General features: G+C 42.7%; 1 protein-coding gene across 1 annotated transcript; it reads right to left on the bottom strand.

Annotated features, from left to right (window-relative positions):
• Positions 1-4,690: 4,690 nt before the first annotated feature.
• tsc1a (TSC complex subunit 1a) lies at positions 4,691-20,241 on the bottom strand (the record flags this gene model as incomplete). Its single annotated transcript, XM_079271042.1, has 18 exons — positions 20,044-20,241; positions 19,520-19,674; positions 17,821-17,894; positions 17,539-17,708; positions 13,677-13,738; positions 13,486-13,597; positions 12,138-12,217; positions 11,949-12,045; positions 11,597-11,868; positions 11,064-11,215; positions 10,794-10,864; positions 9,478-9,644; positions 9,203-9,385; positions 9,000-9,110; positions 6,920-7,063; positions 5,856-6,043; positions 5,271-5,384; positions 4,691-5,198 (listed from the first exon to the last, which is right to left on the bottom strand). The coding sequence occupies exons 2-18, from the start codon at positions 19,601-19,603 to the stop codon at positions 4,691-4,693; spliced, it is 2,589 nt and encodes an 862-aa protein (XP_079127168.1). The 5' UTR covers positions 19,604-19,674; positions 20,044-20,241.
• Between the last annotated feature and the right edge of the window lie 1,628 nt (positions 20,242-21,869).

The raw sequence follows: 21,869 nt of genomic DNA, 5'->3' as shown, positions 1-21,869 counted from the left end.
AAGCACCCGCGGAGACATGATATATAGTTATAAATACATCATTATATCTGTGTGTTTTATATTATAGTGGATATTATTATATGATATATATGTTATTATTTTATACTGAGACTATAATAAGATGTCCTGACGTGTTTGTCAAAGTGTTATTTCCTGTTTTCTTCATGTTGGAATAAAGGTTAAATATTTAACTGTAAAGTAGTAACACGTGTTTGATACCTTCATGTTTCTGCATTCAATCATTCTGGGATGTTCGCTGACATTGATTGATGTGCTCAGCCCTACAGAGAACATGTTCCACCAGCCAACACTGATGTTAGCTAGCATTGACGTAAACACGTTAGCTAGCATTGACGTAAACACGTTAGCTAGCATTGACGTAAACACGTCAGCAACATAAAACTGACGTTAGCTTCTAACTGTGAGTCTTAAACGTTGTTTCTGTTCATAGTTGAGACATCGATAATAAAGCCTCCTGAAGGTATAAACTGTAGAAACCTTCTCACCTGTTTAAGGAGCCGGTTGCTAAGGAAGCGTTTGCTTGTTGTTGGGAATGACGTCTTCAGCGCGCGCGGTGGCGGGAGTCTCTGCTGGCGTTGCCGGGCAACGGAGTCCGCAACTGTATGTTTACTGTTAACAACCGGAAATAGAAACATCTACTGTCATCATTTATCAAAATGTGAAAAAGTTTGGTTTGTAATAAAATGTTAAAATGTTATGAAAATAATACTTCCGGTCTTCATAACCTTCAAAATAAGAGCCGTCTCGACGGGACGTAGTTCTTTCGCTCAGATGACGTCATAGAAGAAGAGCGGGTTCTGGGTTAATTTCAATAATTCTAACTATATGATAATCAGCTCCATACTTATAACATCACACTTCATATATTTAGTCATGTTTCATATTTTTTAAATAATAGATTTTAAATATAAAATGTTTAGATATTTATCCCCTTACACACAATCATACAAATAAATACACTGCATAGTTACAATACTAATTATAATTATTACTACTATTTCATCTTTTTTGGTTTGATATTGTCAATGTAAGGTTTATATATGGGTCAATGACATGACATGCATATTTTTGTGTCCGAGTCCACTATTTCCTTTGAAAATAATTGTATCAATTCGTGACATATATAATTTCATTCAATAAAACCTATCTGGTTTTGATACATTTACAGTACAATCAAATAATATATATTATTTTATGTTTTGGCTTCTCAAACCCTGAAAATGTCAGGTGGTGCACCTGTCCTAGCAGATGAACAGACTAAGAAAACTATTAAAAAATGTATTTAAATGATAATAAATTCAAAATAAAATACTATGGCATGCTTTTATTGTTGTGATTCAAATAAACCAAATTTTTACAAATACCAATAGTTTTAAGCTGTTGCGATAATTTAAAAACTTTTGTCCAGCAATTTGAATGTTCTCAAATGTCAGGGTGGCACAGCTGTAAAGATGAGACTTTTATTATGAAATTAAAGTGGAAAACAGTAAACAGGATATTGCATAATCAAGAGGACCTCAACTGACCTTTATAGCAGAGTGAACATGTTTTTATATCTCTTTTGAATATTGATAAAAACAGCTACTTTCAGCTTATAGGTAGAGTGGTTCACTTCCCATGTCAGGGCGGTACAACCAATGTAAAACTAGAGAAATGTTATTGTATCATAAATGTCTTCATTCTATTTAAAATGTATGAAGTTGTTAGCAAGAACAAAAGCTAATGCTAGTGCCCGAGTAGATGCCCGTTTCATTTGAAACAGTTGCAAATGTCAGGTGGTGCAACTGCAGAGAATGTTACTCTATGATGTTATATTTAAAGCTCGAACAATACATTAAAACAATTCAAACGTTTAACAGTGTTAAGTTAACGCTATTATACACTTTCAAACTATTTGTATGATATTGAGTATTTTCTAACGATTAAGGGTGCCACTGTAAAGTGAAGCAAAGCCAGCAGGATGAGGGAGCAGCAGCAGGTCCTGTGTGGAGTGAGTGCAACACGCTGCTGCAGGAGGTAGAAGCTGCAGCACGCTGCTGCAGGAGGTAGAAGCTGCAGCACGCTGCTGCAGGAGGTAGAAGCTGCAACACGCTGCTGCAGGAGGTAGAAGCTGCAGCACGCAGGAGGAAGAGACTGTGATTCCTGTTCCAGTTATGTGCTGAACATGATTACTATGAAATATTTACTGCTTTTACTTAAAAGGAGTCCGTTGACTAAAAGCATGTCGTATTTGAAAACTAAATGCAAATGTTCTGCATATTTGCTGTGATTACTAATATTGTCAGGTGGCACAACTGATACATGTCATGGTGGTGCGACCAGGTACAATGTTAATTTGAAGCAGTAAATAATAGGTTCAAGTGAATTTGTTTTTGCTTGATATGATGTGAAGAACTATTGAATTGAATGTATTCATTTGTCTATTTGTATTATAATTGTTTCTGTTTAAATGTAAAGTCAAAAGTTAAATATACTAAATACCTGCCAAGAGAACGCAATTATGATAAATTATTGTATATATATAAAACGCAAACACAAAATACGATGTGTTAGACAGTACACACTAAGGGATACCTGTCAGAAATTTCAGTTTGAATAAAAATGAATATGTATATATATTTATAAATATGTGGTTGCGCCACCTGACATTTCTTTGCCTGTGAAGTAAAAAAATACTGTTAAAAACTATTTAAAACACTATGAAAAGTTGGTTCACAACTTAGACTTGTTTCACCACATTTTTCCAGACACAAAAATATGCATTACATCCATTTTAAAATGACCTTTTTAGAAGCCTTATTCGTCAATGACCCACATATAGATATAAATATAAGTATTTTTCCTGTTCCTGTCATTGTTCTACCTGCATGTTCTTCATCTACAGACACATTGAGGTTAAAAGCACAGAAACACTGGATATCAATATGTCAATCAATAACCACTCAGAGGTTTTACATGTCTTTATTTCTAGAGTTCACAGTTTAACATTCGTCAGATCTCTGAAGCAACAACAGCAACGTTGCTGAGGAGTTGAGTTGCTGAGAAAGAAACGAGTCATTGAGGTTTAATCATCAGAAGAAGTCTTTGGTTGAAAGGTGCAGTGACATCATGTCAGCACAGAGCTAGCCTAGCTTAGCATAACGACAGGAAGCAGCAGTTTGAACTACTGTACTGAGCCTGTCCTGGACCGGTCTCTGTAGTGGACACACAGACCTCGTCCTGGACCGGTCTCTGTAGTGGGATGTGATGGAGTTTAAGGTTGAGGACCAGAGTCCTGCTGGTTGGTGGACTAATACATTAGCATGTAAATGTAAAATATAAAGGACCAAGAACTGAACCCTGAGGAACCCCACAACCAATCATCACCACTCCCGTCATGTTGTGTTACTCTAGCCGTTTGCTAACATGTTAGCCTTGTCTACTTCAGGAGATGCTAAAACATCAGGTACTGGTTCCGCTGCCCCTAGTGGGTTAAATAAGGTACTGGGAAGAACCACAACAGTCGCTAACTCGTCAACGGATTCCTGAGAAAGTCAGATTTAGTGTTTAGATGCTGCAGAGGACAGCGTGGCAGTTTCATGTTACAGCTAACAATGCTCAACTAGCATAGCTGCTGTTTGCTTCTTTGATAATTCGTCAACACTAAAGAAACTGTTTTGGCTTTCATAAGATGTTTCCTGACTACAAATCCCATCAGACACGAGAACTACATTCAAACTCATCAAGTAAACTCAGGACCTTCAGTCGCAGAAAACACCAGAGCTAACAAGCTAACAAGCAATATTAGCCTCTTAGCTAATAGGCTAATGTTAGCTGTGTTACCGTTAAGGCTGTAATGTCGCTCATGTTTTTATCGAAAAAATAAATGTTAAAAACAAAACATTTATGGATCAATTTGTTCTGTTGTACTTTTTGGTTTAGTTTCTGCTGTTCTGTAGTTTTTGAGTTTTCACCTTACCTCTGAATGTTGTTGTAAATGTAATAATTAAGAAGAAAAAATCAAACGTCAGCTAACATCAAGCAGTACATTTCATTCGTTTTGACAAAGAGTCTTTTTCTGGCACCAATAATATCAACCTGGTAGTTTATGTCAAACTACCTAACATCAACTTTGCTAGCTAACCAACATTAGCAACAAGGTTCTGAATGTTAGTTAGCTTAAAGGCTAATCTTAGCAACAACGTTCTGAATGCTCGTTAGCTTCATGGCTAATCTTAGCAACAACGTTCTGAATGCTAGTTAGCTTCATGGCTAATGTTAGTTAGTTTAATGGCTAATCTTAGCAACAAGGTTCTGAATGTTAGTTAGCTTAAAGGCTAATCTTAGCAACACGTGCCTCAGTAGTCGGTTTTTCAAAGCTTGTTCAAAATGGAGGATGATTTCTGAGTTGTGTTTAATGATTCTATATGAACCTTAAAAACAAAGCATGTAGCACCGAGGGCGACTGAAGGTCCTGACCTGGTTTAGATTGTGGACCGTTAGCATGGCTAGCTAGTTAGCGGTAGCCTGCTAACACCTGGAGCAGATGCTTTTATCTCCACCTTCATCTGACTCAACATCCCTCCATCGTCCCTCCCTCCCTCCCTCCTCCCGCCTTCCTCCCTCCCTCCCTCCGTCCAGCGTCCCGCCTTCCTCCCTCCCTCCACCGTCCCTCCCTCGTCCCTCCCCCTCAGTACTCGGGCAGCGTCTCGTCGTAGTCCATGATGCTGAGTTCATGCCTCCTCTGGCGGACAGCGAGTGTCAAGTCTCCAGGAGGTGCAGGAGGTCCAGAGGAGGTCCAGCTGTGAGCTGAAGCCCAGCTCGGGGGCTCCGTCCGAGGACTCCCTGCAAGGAGGATCTCTGCCTCCTGGCCCAGAGGAGGGCTATCTGGCTGCTCCTCATGCTCCTCTTCCTGGTTCTCCTCTTCCTCCCCCTCCTGCTCCTGCTCCTCCTCCTCCTGGCTGTGATTGGTCGGTCTGAACAGCTGCCGTGCACGCTGCTCCAGGAAGGAGCCGACGGCCAGGGGGGAGTCGATGGGGGAGAGGGAGAGGGGGGAGGATGAGCTGGAGGGGAGGTGCAGGGGGGAGGTGGAGAAGGTCTCCGCAGCTCCGTTTATTATACCAACAGAAGAAGAAGAGAAGGGGCGGGGTTTGTGGCCGGCCTGAGGTGCCGGTAAGGCGACGCTGCCGCCGTTTGGCCTGAGGGATGACATTACATGACCTCATCACTGACATCAACGTATGTGACGAGCTGTGACATCACTCAGTTACCTGCTGTGTGCGTCCAGGTGGATCTGGCTGTACAGGTGCAGCGTCTCCGTCTGAAGCGTCTGGGTGACTCTCCTCAGAGCCTCACAGCGACTCTCACACGCCGACAGCTCGCCTCTGACAAGACAACAAGCTGCTCGTTCAGGTGTCTGCTCACCTGAGGACAGGCGAGGGCAGTTTGCGTGTGTATGTTGCGTTAAATAACGCTACTTTGAGTTCAATGACATTGTGTTACGTTAAGTTAAACATCAACATATCTGAAGAAGCGTCCGTCTCAGTCTGAAAACATCGTCGTGATCTTATCAAACCTTATCTTGATGTACTTTTACTCACAGCGATACTTCCTGTTTACATCTTGGTGAACAATTGTTACTTCTCATTCGTTTTAAATTCACTACATTCATGTTCATATTAAACTTCAAATTTGTATTATTTTATGTTTGTCCCGATATGATGTTTTTATTTCTGCCATATTCAATGAGATAAATGACTCCTCACTGTGAACTAACCCTTCAGGAGCTTCCTGTTTCCCACTCTACTGACATCACATGAACACATCATGAATAGATCTGACTCCAGGACCCTGACCTGCTCTGGGCCTTGGTGTCCTCCAGGAGTTTCTTCTGATCCAGGATCAGCTGGTCTTTCTTGGCCAGCTGGTTCTCCAGCTCTGCTGTCCTGTGATTGGCTGCTTCCAACGTCTGTCTCTGCTGGACGTCGCTGTCCTTCAGCCGCTGGTACTCCTTACCCACACTGCACTGCAGCATGGATGCCTCCTGACCGTCACACGCACATGGAGACAATAACTGAGAACACGGTGGTCCCTGAATGCCACACCAATCACCGGTTCAGCTCCAGAACGGTTATTCATGTTCACAGCCTCTGATAATTAATACGCTTTAATTTGATGTCTGTCAATTTGACAACTTGGGTCAAAAGCTTAAAAAGCAGATGGACGATTTAATTAGTCTCTACTTTGATTAAGAGCTTTGTGGAGAACATGTGTGTGTGTCCTCACAGTGTGTGTGTGTGTCCTCACAGTGTGTGTGTGTGTGTGTGTCCTCAGTGTGTGTGTGTGTCCTCACAGTGTGTGTGTGTGTTTGTGTGTCCTCACAGTGTGTGTGTGTGTGTCCTCACAGTGTGTGTGTTCACAGTGTGTGTGTCCTCACAGTGTGTGTGTTTGTGTGTCCTCACAGTGTGTGTGTGTGTTTGTGTGTCCTCACAGTGTGTGTGTGTGTGTGTGTGTGTCCTCACAGTGTGTGTGTGTCCTCACAGTGTGTGTGTGTGTGTGTCCTCACAGTGTGTGTGCGTGTCCTCACAGTGTGTGTGTGTGTCCTCACAGTGTGTGTGTGTCCTCACAGTGTGTGTGTGTGTGTGTTCTCACAGTGTGTGTGTGTGTCCTCTCACAGTGTGTGTGTGTGTCCTCTCACAGTGTGTGTGTGTGTGTCCTCACAGTGTGTGTCCTCACAGTGTGTGTGTGTGTGTCCTCACAGTGTGTGTGTCCTCACAGTGTGTGTGTTTGTGTGTCCTCACAGTGTGTGTGTTTGTGTGTCCTCACAGTGTGTGTGTTTGTGTGTCCTCAGTGTGTTTGTGTGTGTTTGAGTGTCCTCACAGTGTGTGTGTCCTCACAGAGTGTGTGTGTGTGTCCTCACAGTGTGTGTGTGTGTCCTCACAGTGTGCTGGTGTGTCTCTCCTCCATCCCGCTGTTCACTCATAGCTCTGTTAGTTTCTCTCAGCAGGACGAGCTGCTGGTTCAACAGGAAGATCTGCTGCTGCAGCTGCTCACTGCTGCACAACTGTACACAGTAACACACAGTTACACACTGTTACACACAGTAACAGTTACACGGTGTTACACAGTAACACACAGGAACACGCTGTAACAGTTACACGCTGTTACACGCAGTAACAGTTACACGATGTTACACGCAGTAACAGTTACACACTGTTACACGCGGTAACAGTTACACGCTGTTACACGCAGTAACAGTTACGCGCTGTTACACGCAGTAACAGTTACGCGATGTTACACGCAGTAACAGGTACACACTGTTACACGCAGTAACAGTTACACGATGTTACACAGTAACACACAGTAACACGCTGTTACACGCAGTAACAGTTACACGCTGTTACACAGTAACACACAGTTACACACTGTTACACACAGTAACAGTTACACGCTGTTACACGCAGTAACAGTTACACATTGTTACACGCAGTAACAGTTACACGCTGTTACACAGTAACACACAGTAACATGCTGTTACACACAGTAACAGTTACACGCTGTTACACAGTAACACACAGTAACATGCTGTTACACGCAGTAACAGTTACACGCTGTTACACAGTAACACACAGTTACACACTGTTACACACAGTAACAGTTACACGCTGTTACACGCAGTAACAGTTACACATTGTTACACGCAGTAACAGTTACACGCTGTTACACAGTAACACACAGTAACACGCTGTTACACGCAGTAACAGTTACACGCTGTTACACGCAGTAACAGTTACACGCTGTTACACAGTAACACACAGTAACACGCTGTTACACGCAGTAACAGTTACACGCTGTTACACAGTAACACACAGTTACACACTGTTACACACAGTAACAGTTACACGCTGTTACACGCAGTAACAGTTACACGCTGTTACACACAGTAACCGTTACACGCTGTTACACGCAGTAACAGTTACACGCTGTTACACGCAGTAACAGTTACACACTGTTACACACAGTAACCGTTACACGCTGTTACACGCAGTAACAGTTACACGCTGTTACACGCAGTAACAGTTACACGCTGTTACACAGTAACACACAGTAACACGCTGTTACACGCAGTAACAGTTACACGCTGTTACACAGTAACACAGTTACACACTGTTACACAGTAACACAGTTACACACTGTTACACACAGTAACAGTTACACGCTGTTACACAGTAACACACAGTAACGCTGTTACACGCAGTAACAGTTACACGCTGTTACATGCAGTAACAGTTACACGCTGTTACACAGTAACACACAGTAACACGCTGTTACACGCAGTAACAGTTACACGCTGTTACATGCAGTAACAGTTACACGCTGTTACACACAGTAACAGTTACACGCTGTTACATAGTAACACACAGTAACACGCTGTTACACGCAGTAACAGTTACACGCTGTTACACAGTAACACAGTTACACGCTGTTACACACAGTAACAGTTACACGCTGTTACACACAGTAACAGTTACACGCTGTTACACAGTAACACGCAGTAACCGTTACATGCTGTTACATGCAGTAACAGTTACACGCTGTTACATGCAGTAACAGTTACACGCTGTTACACGCAGTAACAGTTACACGCTGTTACACAGTAACACACAGTAACACGCTGTTACACACAGTAACAGTTACACGCTGTTACATGCAGTAACAGTTACACGCTGTTACACAGTAACACACAGTAACACGCTGTTACACACAGTAAGTTACACGATGTTACATGCAGTAACACACTGTTACACGCTGTTACACGCAGTTACAGAGTGTAACACACTGTTACAGAGTGTAACACACTGTTACACACCGTTACACACAGTTACAGAGTGTAACAGTGTGTAACAGTACACTGTTACAGAGTGTAACACAGTTACACACTGCTACACACAGTTACACACTGCTACACACAGTTACACACTGTTACACACACTCCTCACCTTGAGTGACAGCTGGGTCAGCTGGTGTTCTGCATTGTAAGCCTTGTTACTGGCTTTCTGAAGCTCCGCCTCCAGGTCCCTCAACATGCTCTGACACTCCTGGAGCTCGCTCTGCAACAGCCAATCACAACACAGGATCATCACAACCCTTCATCCTGATGATGTGTGTACCAGTACAGTGTGTATTCGTATGGTACTAGTACCTTGAGTCTCTGCTTGTCTCTCTGCTCGTCCTGTTGTTGCATCAGCAGCTGTAGGTTGTGTGTGTGCAGCTGCGTGGTGTGTGTGTGTGTGTCGTGCTGTAGCTGTGTGTATCGTCTCTGTTCTTCCTGCAGACTCGACTTCAGAGAACGAATCTCTTCGTCCTGAACGCTCAGCTGACCCTTCTGTAAGATGTCAACATGTTGATATCACAACTCCGTGTTTCATGCTAACGTGCTAACGTGAGACTGCTGTGTGTTTGCGATCAATGTGTTACCATGGCAACAACGTGCTCCTCCAGCGCGGTGGCGTTGATGACTCTACGCAGAAGACGGCGGTTTCTGACGGCGTGTTGCTGACGTTTGAAACGTTCGTACTGCAGCTGACTGTGGACCAACAACAGCTGACTCCTCAGATACTGAAGCTCCTCCCCCTGGGCGGGGCCTAAGACACACACAGACACACAGTCCGTGTTACACCTGTTGGGATCAATTATCTGCATTTATGCTCACCTCAAATCTGAAGGTGATGCGTTTAAAGCCTTCAAGATGAATCATGTTAATGAAGTGAATCGCGTTAATGAAGTGAATCGCGTTAATGAGGTGAATCGCGTTAATGAGGTGAATCGCGTTAATGAGGTGAATCGCGTTAATGAGGTGAATCGCGTTAATGAGGTGAATCGCGTTAATGAGGTGAATCGCGTTAATGAGGTGAATCGCGTTAATGAGGTGAATCGCGTTAATGAGGTGAATCGCGTTAATGAGGTGAATCGCGTTAATGAGGTGAATCATGTTAATGAGGTGAATCATGTTTATGAAGTGAATCATGTTGATGAAGTGAATCATGTTGATGAAGTGAATCATGTTAATGAGGTGAATCATGTTAATGAGGTGAATCATGTTTATGAAGTGAATCATGTTAATGAAGTGAATCATGTTTATGAAGTGAATCATGTTAATGAGGTGAATCATGTTAATGAGGTGAATCATGTTAATGAGGTGAATCATGTTTATGAAGTGAATCATGTTTATGAAGTGAATCATGTTGATGAAGTGAATCATGTTGATGAAGTGAATCATGTTGATGAAGTGAATCATGTTAATGAGGTGAATCATGTTAATGAGGTGAATCATGTTAATGAGGTGAATCATGTTAATGAAGTGAATCATGTTAATGAAGTGAATCATGTTTATGAAGTGAATCATGTTGATGAAGTGAATCATGTTTATGAAGTGAATCATGTTAATGAAGTGAATCATGTTTATGAAGTGAATCATGTTAATGAGGTGAATCATGTTAATGAGGTGAATCATGTTAATGAGGTGAATCATGTTAATGAAGTGAATCATGTTTATGAAGTGAATCATGTTGATGAAGTGAATCATGTTGATGAAGTGAATCATGTTAATGAGGTGAATCATGTTAATGAGGTGCATCATGTTAATGATGTGAATCATGTTAATGAAGTGAATCATGTTAATGAAGTGAATCATGTTTATGAAGTGAATCATGTTAATGAGGTGAATCATGTTGATGAAGTGAATCATGTTAATGGGGTGAATGATGAGTGTCATAACTGTTAGTTTCTGGTACCTTTGGTTTTCATGCTCTGCTGTTTACCTCCAAAATGACTCTTATCCACCGACTTATTCACTGCTGACAACCTGACACACACACACAACACATTGATTATAACATCTGATACAGACGTCAAACATATTTGAATTAAGTGTTATGTGAACGGTTTAACTGGACTAAGACTCAGCTGGACTAAGACTCAGCTGGAGTGGAGAACCACAGGGCTCCATTTTGGGTCCACTGCTGGGTCAAACTCTTTGTTAATGATCTCTATGACAGTCTCACCTTCTGCTGAGGTGTTCATGAGCGTCGTGTCCGTGGACAATCAGCTGATCCAAAACCTCCAGAGGAGAGATGGAGGTTTGCTCCTCCTTCCTGTCCTCCCCCTCTCCTCCTCGTCCCTTCTCCTGCTCCCTTGTTGCTCTCTCCAGCGCCTCCTACAGGACACAGCAGATTCATCAATAACAGGAAATGATTGACCAACAGCAGCCTGAATCCACTTTAATCTACTGTGACTTATTAGAATGATACTTTTACACAATCAGCTAAATATTCAGCCGTGACTTTGATCTTTCAGAAAACACTAAGAACGTCACAGGTTTCATATCAACGTTTCCTGATTCTGTTCTCCTGTTCCTCAATAATTATCTGATAATCATTCAGTCATCAATAACAAACTGCTCCAATTTAATTTTGAAAAAAAAATTAATAAAAAATAAAAAATAATAATATATATATATATATATATATATATATATATATTTTTTTTTTTTTTTTCTCTGACTAACCACTAGTCTCACCTGATGTATTCGGTTTACCTGAGTTATCCTTCCGATGAAGAGCATGGCGGCTCGTGGCACAGCGAGCTCAAACAGGAGCTCGTACGGGGGGGCGGGGCTCTGGCCGGAAGGGGCGGAGCCTCCCTCCTCTGATGTCTGGGTGGTGAAGGAGGAAGAGGAGGGGTGAGGGGGTGTGAAGCAGAGTGAGAGGGAGGAGGGAGAAGAGGGGAGGGCTGAACCATGACGGGGGGTGGAGGTGAGGAGGAGCGGCTGAGAGGAGGAGGAGGAGGAAGGCTGCTGGGGTCGGACGTCTGCAGAGAAATGATGAACATAAAGATCAATAACTATTCTCCTGCTGTAAATAAAGGGACTAACCAGCTGATCAACTCACCTTCTCTGATGGTACTGATGACATCACTCTGGCCTCTTCCCTGCAGATCTGTGATTGGCTGAATGGACGACACCTCCAGCTGTGTGCCCAGCTTCACCTGTGAGGAAGACAGAGAGAGAGACCCCGTCACAATAAAAGCCTTCCAGTGAGGACAGCGGAGCTTCACGTCTACCTGCTGACTGATCTCACCTGGTCATTGTTGTGATCACCATCTAGGTTTTCAGTCAGCAGCGTCGCTGGGATGGTGGCTGGTGAGGGACATTTCACACCTAGACACACAACAGAAAGACTGGTCTCACCTGTCTCTCAGTGTCTCACAGTATCACCTGTCTCACAGTACCTCACCTGTCTCACAGTATCTCACCTGTCTCTCAGTGTCTCAGTGTCCCACCTGTCTCACAGCATCTCACCTGTCTCACAGCGTCTCACCTGTCTCTCAGCATCTCACCTGTCTCTCAGCGTCTCACCTGTCTCTCAGCGTCTCACCTGTCTCTCAGCGTCCCACCTGTCTCACAGTGTCTCACCTGTCTCACCTGTCTCACAGTGTATCACAGTATCACCTGTCTCAGCATCCCACCTGTCTCTCAGCGTCTCACCTGTCTCTCAGCATCTCACCTGTCTCTCAGCATCTCACCTGTCTCTCAGCGTCTCAGTGTCCCACCTGTCTCAGTGTCTCATCTGTCTCTCACCTGTCTCTCAGTATCACCTGTCTCTCAGTATCACCTGTCTCACAGTGTCCCACCTGTCTCACAGCGTCCCACCTGTCTCACAGTGTCCCACCTGTCTCACAGCGTCCCACCTGTCTCACAGCGTCCCACCTGTCTCACAGCGTCCCACCTGTCTCACAGCGTCCCACCTGTCTCACAGTATCTCACCTGTCTCACAGTATCTCACCTGTCTCACAGTGTCTCATATTTTCTCAGTGTCTCATATTGTCTCATAGTATCTCACCTGTCAGTGTCTCATAGTATCTCAGTGTCTCATATTGTCTCAGTGTCTCATAGTATCTCACAGTGTCTCATATTGTCTCATAGTATCTTACAGTGTCTCATATTGTCTCAGTGTCTCATATTATCTTAGTGTCTCATATTGTCTCAGTGTCTCATATTATCTTACAGTGTCTCATATTGTCTCATAGTATCTCATATTGTCTCAGTGTCTCATATTATCTTACAGTGTCTCATATTGTCTCATAGTGTCACAGTGTCTCATAGTGTCTCATATTATCTTAGTGTCTCATATTGTCTCATATTATCTTACAGTGTCTCATATTGTCTCATAGTGTCTCATATTATCTTACAGTGTCTCATATTGTCTCATAGTATCTCATATTATCTTAGTGTCTCATATTGTCTCATATTATCTTACAGTGTCTCATATTGTCTCATAGTGTCTCATATTATCTTACAGTGTCTCATATTGTCTCATAGTATCTCATATTATCTTACAGTCTCTCATATTGTCTCATATTATCTTACAGTGTCTCACCTGTCTTACAGTGTCTCACATTGTCTCACAGTATCTTACAGTGTCTCACCTGACATGGAGGCGGTCCTGCTCAGTAGGGAGGAGGAGTCTGTTGCAGCAGGTTCAGGAGGGGGCGTCGACAAACCACATTGTGAGGACGGACTCCAAGTGACATCATCAGCCTTAACACAAATATGTAGTAAGGAAGGAAAGAAGGAATGAAGGAAGGAAGGAAGGTAGTGAATGAAAGACGAGTTGTACCTGTACGTAGGAGCTGTTGAGAGTCAGACGTTCACACAGCAGCTGAGGACAAACTGAACTTCCTGTCAATCACAACGATCAAAAATTGATATCTTTAAAACACATCAAATCCTTTAATAGAGTTGAACTCATGAATTATTCAGCAGTTAAATGCTGAAACTTTGTTTCATTTTATGAATAAATTGATAACTTTCTTGAAGTTATTCCATCATCATCACATCACATCACATCACATTACATTAAAGTCATGTAGCAGACGCTTTCATCCAAACGAACTTACAATAAGTGTGTTCAACATATTCAAGAGAACTACTCGTCACCAGAAGTCATAAGTGCATCTCCTCTAAACAAGCATCATAGAGCATCAACCAGAGAAGTACAGAAACAAACTAGTATGAATATAATAAGTGCAACAAACTAGTATGAATACAATAAGTGCAACAAACTAGTATGAACACAATAAGTGCAACAAACTAGTATGAATATAATAAGTGCAACAAACTAGTATGAATACAATAAGTGCAACAAACTAGTATGAACACAATAAGTGCAACACACTAGTATGAATACAATAAGTGCAACAAACTAGTATGAATACAATAAGTGCAACAAACTAGTATGAATACAATAAGTGCAACAAACTAGTATGAATATAATAAGTGCAACAAACTAGTATGAACACAATAAGTGCAACAAACTAGTATGAATATAATAAGTGCAACAAACTAGTATGAACACAATAAGTGCAACAAACTAGTATGAATATAATAAGTGCAACAAACTAGTATGAATACAATAAGTGCAACAAACTAGTATGAATATAATAAGTGCAACAAACTAGTATGAATACAATAAGTGCAACAAACTAGTATGAACACAATAAGTGCAACAAACTAGTATGAATATAATAAGTGCAACAAACTAGTATGAACACAATAAGTGCAACAAACTAGTATGAATATAATAAGTGCAACAAACTAGTATGAATACAATAAGTGCAACAAACTAGTATGAATACAATAAGTGCAACAAACTAGTATGAATATAATAAGTGCAACAAACTAGTATGAATATAATAAGTGCAACAAACTAGTATGAATACAATAAGTGCAACAAACTAGTATGAACACAATAAGTGCAACAAACTAGTATGAATATAATAAGTGCAACAAACTAGTATGAATACAATAAGTGCAACAAACTAGTATGAATACAGTAAGTGAAACACACTAGTATGAACACAATAAGTGCAACAAACTAGTATGAATACAATAAGTGGAACAAACTAGTATGAATACAATAAGTGCAACAAACTAGTATGAATACAGTAAGTGAAACACACTAGTATGAACACAATAAGTGCAACAAACTAGTATGAATACAATAAGTGCAACAAACTAGTATGAATACAGTAAGTGAAACACACTAGTATGAACACAATAAGTGCAACAAACTAGTATGAATACAGTAAGTGAAACACACTAGTATGAACACAATAAGTGCAACAAACTAGTATGAATACAATAAGTGCAACAAACTAGTATGAATACAATAAGTGGAACACACTAGTATGAACACAATAAGTGCAACAAACTAGTATGAATACAATAAGTGCAACAAACTAGTATGAATACAGTAAGTGAAACACACTAGTATGAACACAATAAGTGCAACAAACTAGTATGAATACAATAAGTGCAACAAACTAGTATGAATACAGTAAGTGAAACACACTAGTATGAACACAATAAGTGCAACAAACTAGTATGAATACAATAAGTGCAACAAACTAGTATGAATACAGTAAGTGAAACACACTAGTATGAACACAATAAGTGCAACAAACTAGTATGAATACAATAAGTGCAACAAACTAGTATGAATACAATAAGTGCAACAAACTAGTATGAATACAGTAAGTGAAACACACTAGTATGAACACAATAAGTGCAACAAACTAGTATGAATACAATAAGTGCAACAAACTAGTATGAATACAGTAAGTGAAACACACTAGTATGAACACAATAAGTGCAACAAACTAGTATGAATACAATAAGTGCAACAAACTAGTATGAATACAATAAGTGGAACACACTAGTATGAACACAATAAGTGCAACAAACTAGTATGAATACAATAAGTGCAACAAACTAGTATGAATACAGTAAGTGAAACACACTAGTATGAACACAATAAGTGCAACAAACTAGTATGAATACAATAAGTGCAACAAACTAGTATGAATACAGTAAGTGAAACACACTAGTATGAACACAATAAGTGCAACAAACTAGTATGAATACAATAAGTGCAACAAACTAGTATGAATACAGTAAGTGAAACACACTAGTATGAACACAATAAGTGCAACAAACTAGTATGAATACAATAAGTGCAACAAACTAGTATGAATACAATAAGTGGAACACACTAGTATGAATACAATAAGTGCAACAAACTAGTATGAATACAATAAGTGCAACAAACTAGTATGAATACAATAAGTGCAACAAACTAGTATGAATACAATAAGTGCAACAAACTAGTATGAATACAATAAGTGCAACAAACTAGTATGAACACAATAAGTGCAACAAACTAGTATGAATATAATAAGTGCAACAAACTAGTATGAATACAATAAGTGCAACAAACTAGTATGAATACAATAAGTGCAACAAACTAGTATGAATACAGTAAGTGAAACACACTAGTATGAACACAATAAGTGCAACAAACTAGTATGAATACAATAAGTGCAACAAACTAGTATGAATACAGTAAGTGAAACACTAGTATGAATACAGTAAGTGAAACACACTAGTATGAACACAATAAGTGAAACACACTAGTATGAATACAGTAAGTGAAACACACTAGTATGAGGTGTGTGTGTGTGTGTGTGTGCGTGTTACCTGAGCTCCAGGTGTGTGTGTGTATGTGTGTGTTACCTGAGCTCCGTGTGTGTGTGTGTGTTACCTGAGCTCCAGGTGTGTGTGTGTTACCTGAGCTCCAGGTGTGTGTGTGTGTGTGTGTGTTACCTGAGCTCCAGGTGTGTGTGTGTATGTGTGTGTTACCTGAGCTCCGTGTGTGTGTGTGTTACCTGAGCTCCAGGTGTGTGTGTGTTACCTGAGCTCCAGGTGTGTGTGTGTGTGTGTGTGTGTGTTACCTGAGCTCCAGGTGTGTGTGTGTGTTACCTGAGCTCCAGGTGTGTGTGTGTGTGTGTGTGTTACCTGAGCTCCAGGTGTGTGTGTGTGTGTGTTACCTGAGCTCCAAGTGTGTGTGTGTGTGTGTTACCTGAGCTCCAGGTGTGTGTGTGTGTGTGTTACCTGCGCTCCAGGTGTGTGTGTGTGTGTGTGTGTGTGTTACCTGAGCTCCAGGTGTGTGTGTGTGTGTGTGTGTGTTACCTGAGCTCCAGGTGTGTGTGTGTGTGTTACCTGAGCTCCAGGTGTGTGTGTGTGTGTGTGTTACCTGAGCTCCAGGTGTGTGTGTGTGTGTGTTACCTGAGCTCCAGGTGTGTGTGTGTGTGTGTGTGTGTTACATGAGCTCCAGGTGTGTGTGTGTGTGTGTGTGTGTGTTACATGAGCTCCAGGTGTGTGTGTGTGTGTGTGTGTGTTACCTGAGCTCCAGGTGTGTGTGTGTGTGTTACCTGAGCTCCAGGTGTGTGTGTGTGTGTGTGTGTGTTACATGAGCTCCAGGTGTGTGTGTGTGTTACATGAGCTCCAGGTGTGTGTGTGTGTGTGTGTGTTACATGAGCTCCAGGTGTGTGTGTGTGTGTGTGTGTGTGTTACATGAGCTCCAGGTGTGTGTGTGTGTGTGTGTGTGTGTTACCTGAGCTCCAGGTGTGTGTGTGTGTTACCTGAGCTGCTGACGGTCTCTGTGTTTAGAGGACTGAGTGGAGTGAAGGAGGAGGTGGGAGGAGGGTCTCTGATGGAGGAGTACATGTCCTCCTCACAGGACGACTCCAGAGGATCCAGAGACACTCTGGAGCACTCGATCACAATGTCATGGACTTCATAGCACTTCCACCTGAGACACACAGGAACTTCATTTTGAAAATCCATGTTTCTCTTCTTAGTTTAATGTCATAAATTACATAAATTCAGCTCAGGTTTGGTTCACCTGTTTCCTGTAAACTCACCTGGACGGGTCCAGTTCATAGTCCTGAGTCCCTGTGACCAACTCTGGGTGAACCCTTACATGTTCCAACATCGGCTGAGAGACAGACGGGAAGAGAGAGACAGACGGGAAGAGAGAGACAGACGGGAAGAGAGAGACAGACAGGTAGAGAGAGACAGACGGGTAGAGAGACAGACGGGTAGAGAGAGACAGACGGGAAGAGCGAGACAGACGGGAAGAGCGAGACAGACGGGTAGAGAGAGACAGACGGGAAGACAGACAGACGGGAAGACAGACAGACGGGAAGAGAGAGACAGACGGGAAGAGAGAGACAGACGGGAAGAGAGAGACAGACGGGAAGAGAGACAGACGGGTAGAGAGACAGACGGGAAGAGAGACAGACGGGAAGAGAGAGACAGACGGGAAGAGAGAGACAGACGGGAAGAGAGAGACAGACAGGTAGAGAGACAGACGGGAAGAGAGACAGACGGGAAGAGAGACAGACGGGAAGAGAGACAGACGGGAAGAGAGAGACAGACGGGTAGAGAGACAGACGGGAAGAGAGACAGACGGGTAGAGAGACAGACGGGTAGAGAGACAGACGGGTAGAGAGACAGACGGGTAGAGAGACAGACGGGTAGAGAGACAGACGGGTAGAGAGACAGACGGGTAGAGAGTAATAAAAAAACTTTAATATCAAACAGTAACAGCGAGGCCTTCTCTGCTGGCCTAAACAGAATCACAAAGTTATATCTATTTTATACTTTAATAATTGTTCTTAAATACACGACATGTATTATAATTTATAAACATATTTTCCCATTATCTTATGTTCTCACTGCACAGCTCCTGTCTTCCTCAGTTGCTCTGCTTCCAGTGCAGCTTGTTTTAAGTAGAGCGTTTATCCAATCAGATCTCACCTCTGTGTCTCTAGGTAGAACAGAGGCCTGCAGACTCACAAGTGCATCATGTGCACTTTAAGTGAATGGGGACGATGTTGTTGATTGTCATAGTGTTCAACCAATCAGAGGTTTAGTTTGACATGTTGGGCGTATTCTTTGACGTGTCAGAGCTGCTAGCTGGCCACGTGATTGGTCAGTGGGCTAGCCTGACGTGTTGGGAGGTGACAATCCCAACATCTGCTGCCTCTGTGGAGCGGACATCTTCAGCACATTAAAACACATTAACTCTTTCAGAAATGCAACTGGAGGCTCCACTGTCTTCACTGGCGTCCATGAATGGAGAAGGACTTCTTACTGGAACTAAAACACACGGATGTACTGAACAACGTGAGATTAAACTCTTTATTAACAAAGAAAGGAGGATGGACTTTGTCTTTAAATAGTGAACAGCAGCTCTGGTAAGTTAAATGTTTGTTTTTACATCTGCAGCAGCTTTAAGATGTGATAGGAACTATTGTCACGTCCTATGTTGCTCTGGGGACACATTTAGTCGGTGCACAGCAACAAGAAGACACGTGAAGCGGCAGAAGTCGATATACTCCGCGCAAAGTGTTAAAGTCAAAGAGTTAAAGTTACACTGCTGCCGACCTCAGTTAATCAGTGATCAATAAGTCACCATCATCCCCATCAAAACTAGATACTCTCCTGGTCTCTCCTGGTCTCTCCTAGGCCCTCCCGCTCCCTCCCATTCCCTCCTGGCCTCTCCCGGTCCCTCCCGGTCCCCCCTGTTCTTTCCCGGTCCGTCCCGGTCTCACTGACCTTGACCACCTCCTGGAAGGTGTCCAGGTTCTCCTTCATGCTGTAGTGGAGCCTCAGGTAGGAGATGAAGTTGCAGGGGAACATCCCATAGAGCCGGTGGAACAGAGAGTACACACCTGCATGGAGGTGGACCAGGTGGACCACCGGGACGTGACCTAGAGGGACAGCAGCCAACCAGTCATTTAAAGAGACAGGACCATCAATGATATAATAATGATGATGCATTTTATTTACATAGCGCTTTAAAAGGCACTCAAAGACACTTTACAGCCTGTGAAAGACTATTTAGCATCGCAGGACGAGTCTTCAGCCCAAGAAGAGCGAGACGGAATTCTCCCAATTTTGAAAACCAACTTCTTTTGAAGATGAACAGGACATGTTTCAGTTTCAAGTAATGACTGTGTTGTTACTTTCGGTGCTGCTTTAGTATTGATCATGTTTTGATGTTTGAGTCATGTTGTGGATGATCAGATGGAGTTATGATGGTAGCAGTCGCCCAATTGCAGATTCAGCTTGAGACAAACCTTTGTGTTCAAATCAGCCCACAGGAGTTTACAAGGCAGGTGTCCTTTCTCTAAACACTGACCTGATGCATCAAGTGGATATGTTTTGATGAACATAATATTATGCATTGGTCCTCTACATCCTCTCGTCAGTCAGTCAGTCAGTCAGTCAGTCAGTCAGTCAGTCAGTCAGTCAGTCAGTCAGTCAGTCAGTCAGTCAGTCAGTCAGTCAGTCAGTCAGTCAGTCAGTCAGTCAGTCAGTCAGTCAGTCAGTCAGTCAGTCAGTCAGTCAGTCAGTCAGTCAGTCAGTCAGTCAGTCAGTCAGTCAGTCAGTCAGTCAGTCAGTCAGTCAGTCAGTCAGTCAGTCAGTCAGTCAGTCAGTCAGTCAGTCAGTCAGTCAGTCAGTCAGTCAGTCAGTCAGTCAGTCAGTCAGTCAGTCAGTCAGTCAGTCAGTCAGTCAGTCAGTCAGTCAGTCAGTCAGTCAGTCAGTCAGTCAGTCAGTCAGTCAGTCAGTCAGTCAGTCAGTCAGTCAGTCAGTCAGTCAGTCAGTCAGTCAGTCAGTCAGTCAGTCAGTCAGTCAGTCAGTCAGTCAGTCAGTCAGTCAGTCAGTCAGTCAGTCAGTCAGTCAGTCAGTCAGTCAGTCAGTCAGTCAGTCAGTCAGTCAGTCAGTCAGTCAGTCAGTCAGTCAGTCAGTCAGTCAGTCAGTCAGTCAGTCAGTCAGTCAGTCAGTCAGTCAGTCAGTCAGTCAGTCAGTCAGTCAGTCAGTCAGTCAGTCAGTCAGTCAGTCAGTCAGTCAGTCAGTCAGTCAGTCAGTCAGTCAGTCAGTCAGTCAGTCAGTCAGTCAGTCAGTCAGTCAGTCAGTCAGTCAGTCAGTCAGTCAGTCAGTCAGTCAGTCAGTCAGTCAGTCAGTCAGTCAGTCAGTCAGTCAGTCAGTCAGTCAGTCAGTCAGTCAGTCAGTCAGTCAGTCAGTCAGTCAGTCAGTCAGTCAGTCAGTCAGTCAGTCAGTCAGTCAGTCAGTCAGTCAGTCAGTCAGTCAGTCAGTCAGTCAGTCAGTCAGTCAGTCAGTCAGTCAGTCAGTCAGTCAGTCAGTCAGTCAGTCAGTCAGTCAGTCAGTCAGTCAGTCAGTCAGTCAGTCAGTCAGTCAGTCAGTCAGTCAGTCAGTCAGTCAGTCAGTCAGTCAGTCAGTCAGTCAGTCAGTCAGTCAGTCAGTCAGTCAGTCAGTCAGTCAGTCAGTCAGTCAGTCAGTCAGTCAGTCAGTCAGTCAGTCAGTCAGTCAGTCAGTCAGTCAGTCAGTCAGTCAGTCAGTCAGTCAGTCAGTCAGTCAGTCAGTCAGTCAGTCAGTCAGTCAGTCAGTCAGTCAGTCAGTCAGTCAGTCAGTCAGTCAGTCAGTCAGTCAGTCAGTCAGTCAGTCAGTCAGTCAGTCAGTCAGTCAGTCAGTCAGTCAGTCAGTCAGTCAGTCAGTCAGTCAGTCAGTCAGTCAGTCAGTCAGTCAGTCAGTCAGTCAGTCAGTCAGTCAGTCACCAGGGTTCTTGTGGCTCCAGGAAACGAGGCGTCCGAACACGTCAAAGAAGTCGTAGATGTGCTGCTTGCCGGTCTGGGGGATCATGGGTAACAGGGTGATGAGGACCAGGACTCCTGTGATCAGGACCACCACATCTGTCTCTGTCTGAGGACATGAGCACAGTAGTCACATCAGTATTGTACTAGTATGAGTAGTAGTGCTAGTATTAGTATGAGTAGTGTCAGGGTAGGAAATTTACATATTTTTTTGGGGGCAATTTTTGCCCCCACTTTCTGAAATCCAGAGCATTTTCAAAAAATTGGGGGCACTTTGTGAAACTTGTGAA

This window comes from Melanostigma gelatinosum (genome assembly GCF_949748355.1).
Source record: "Melanostigma gelatinosum genome assembly, chromosome: 6".
Lineage (NCBI taxonomy): Eukaryota > Metazoa > Chordata > Actinopteri > Perciformes > Zoarcidae > Melanostigma > Melanostigma gelatinosum.
Note: the sequence above shows the minus strand (reverse complement) of the source record. Positions and strands in the feature narration are given on the sequence as shown.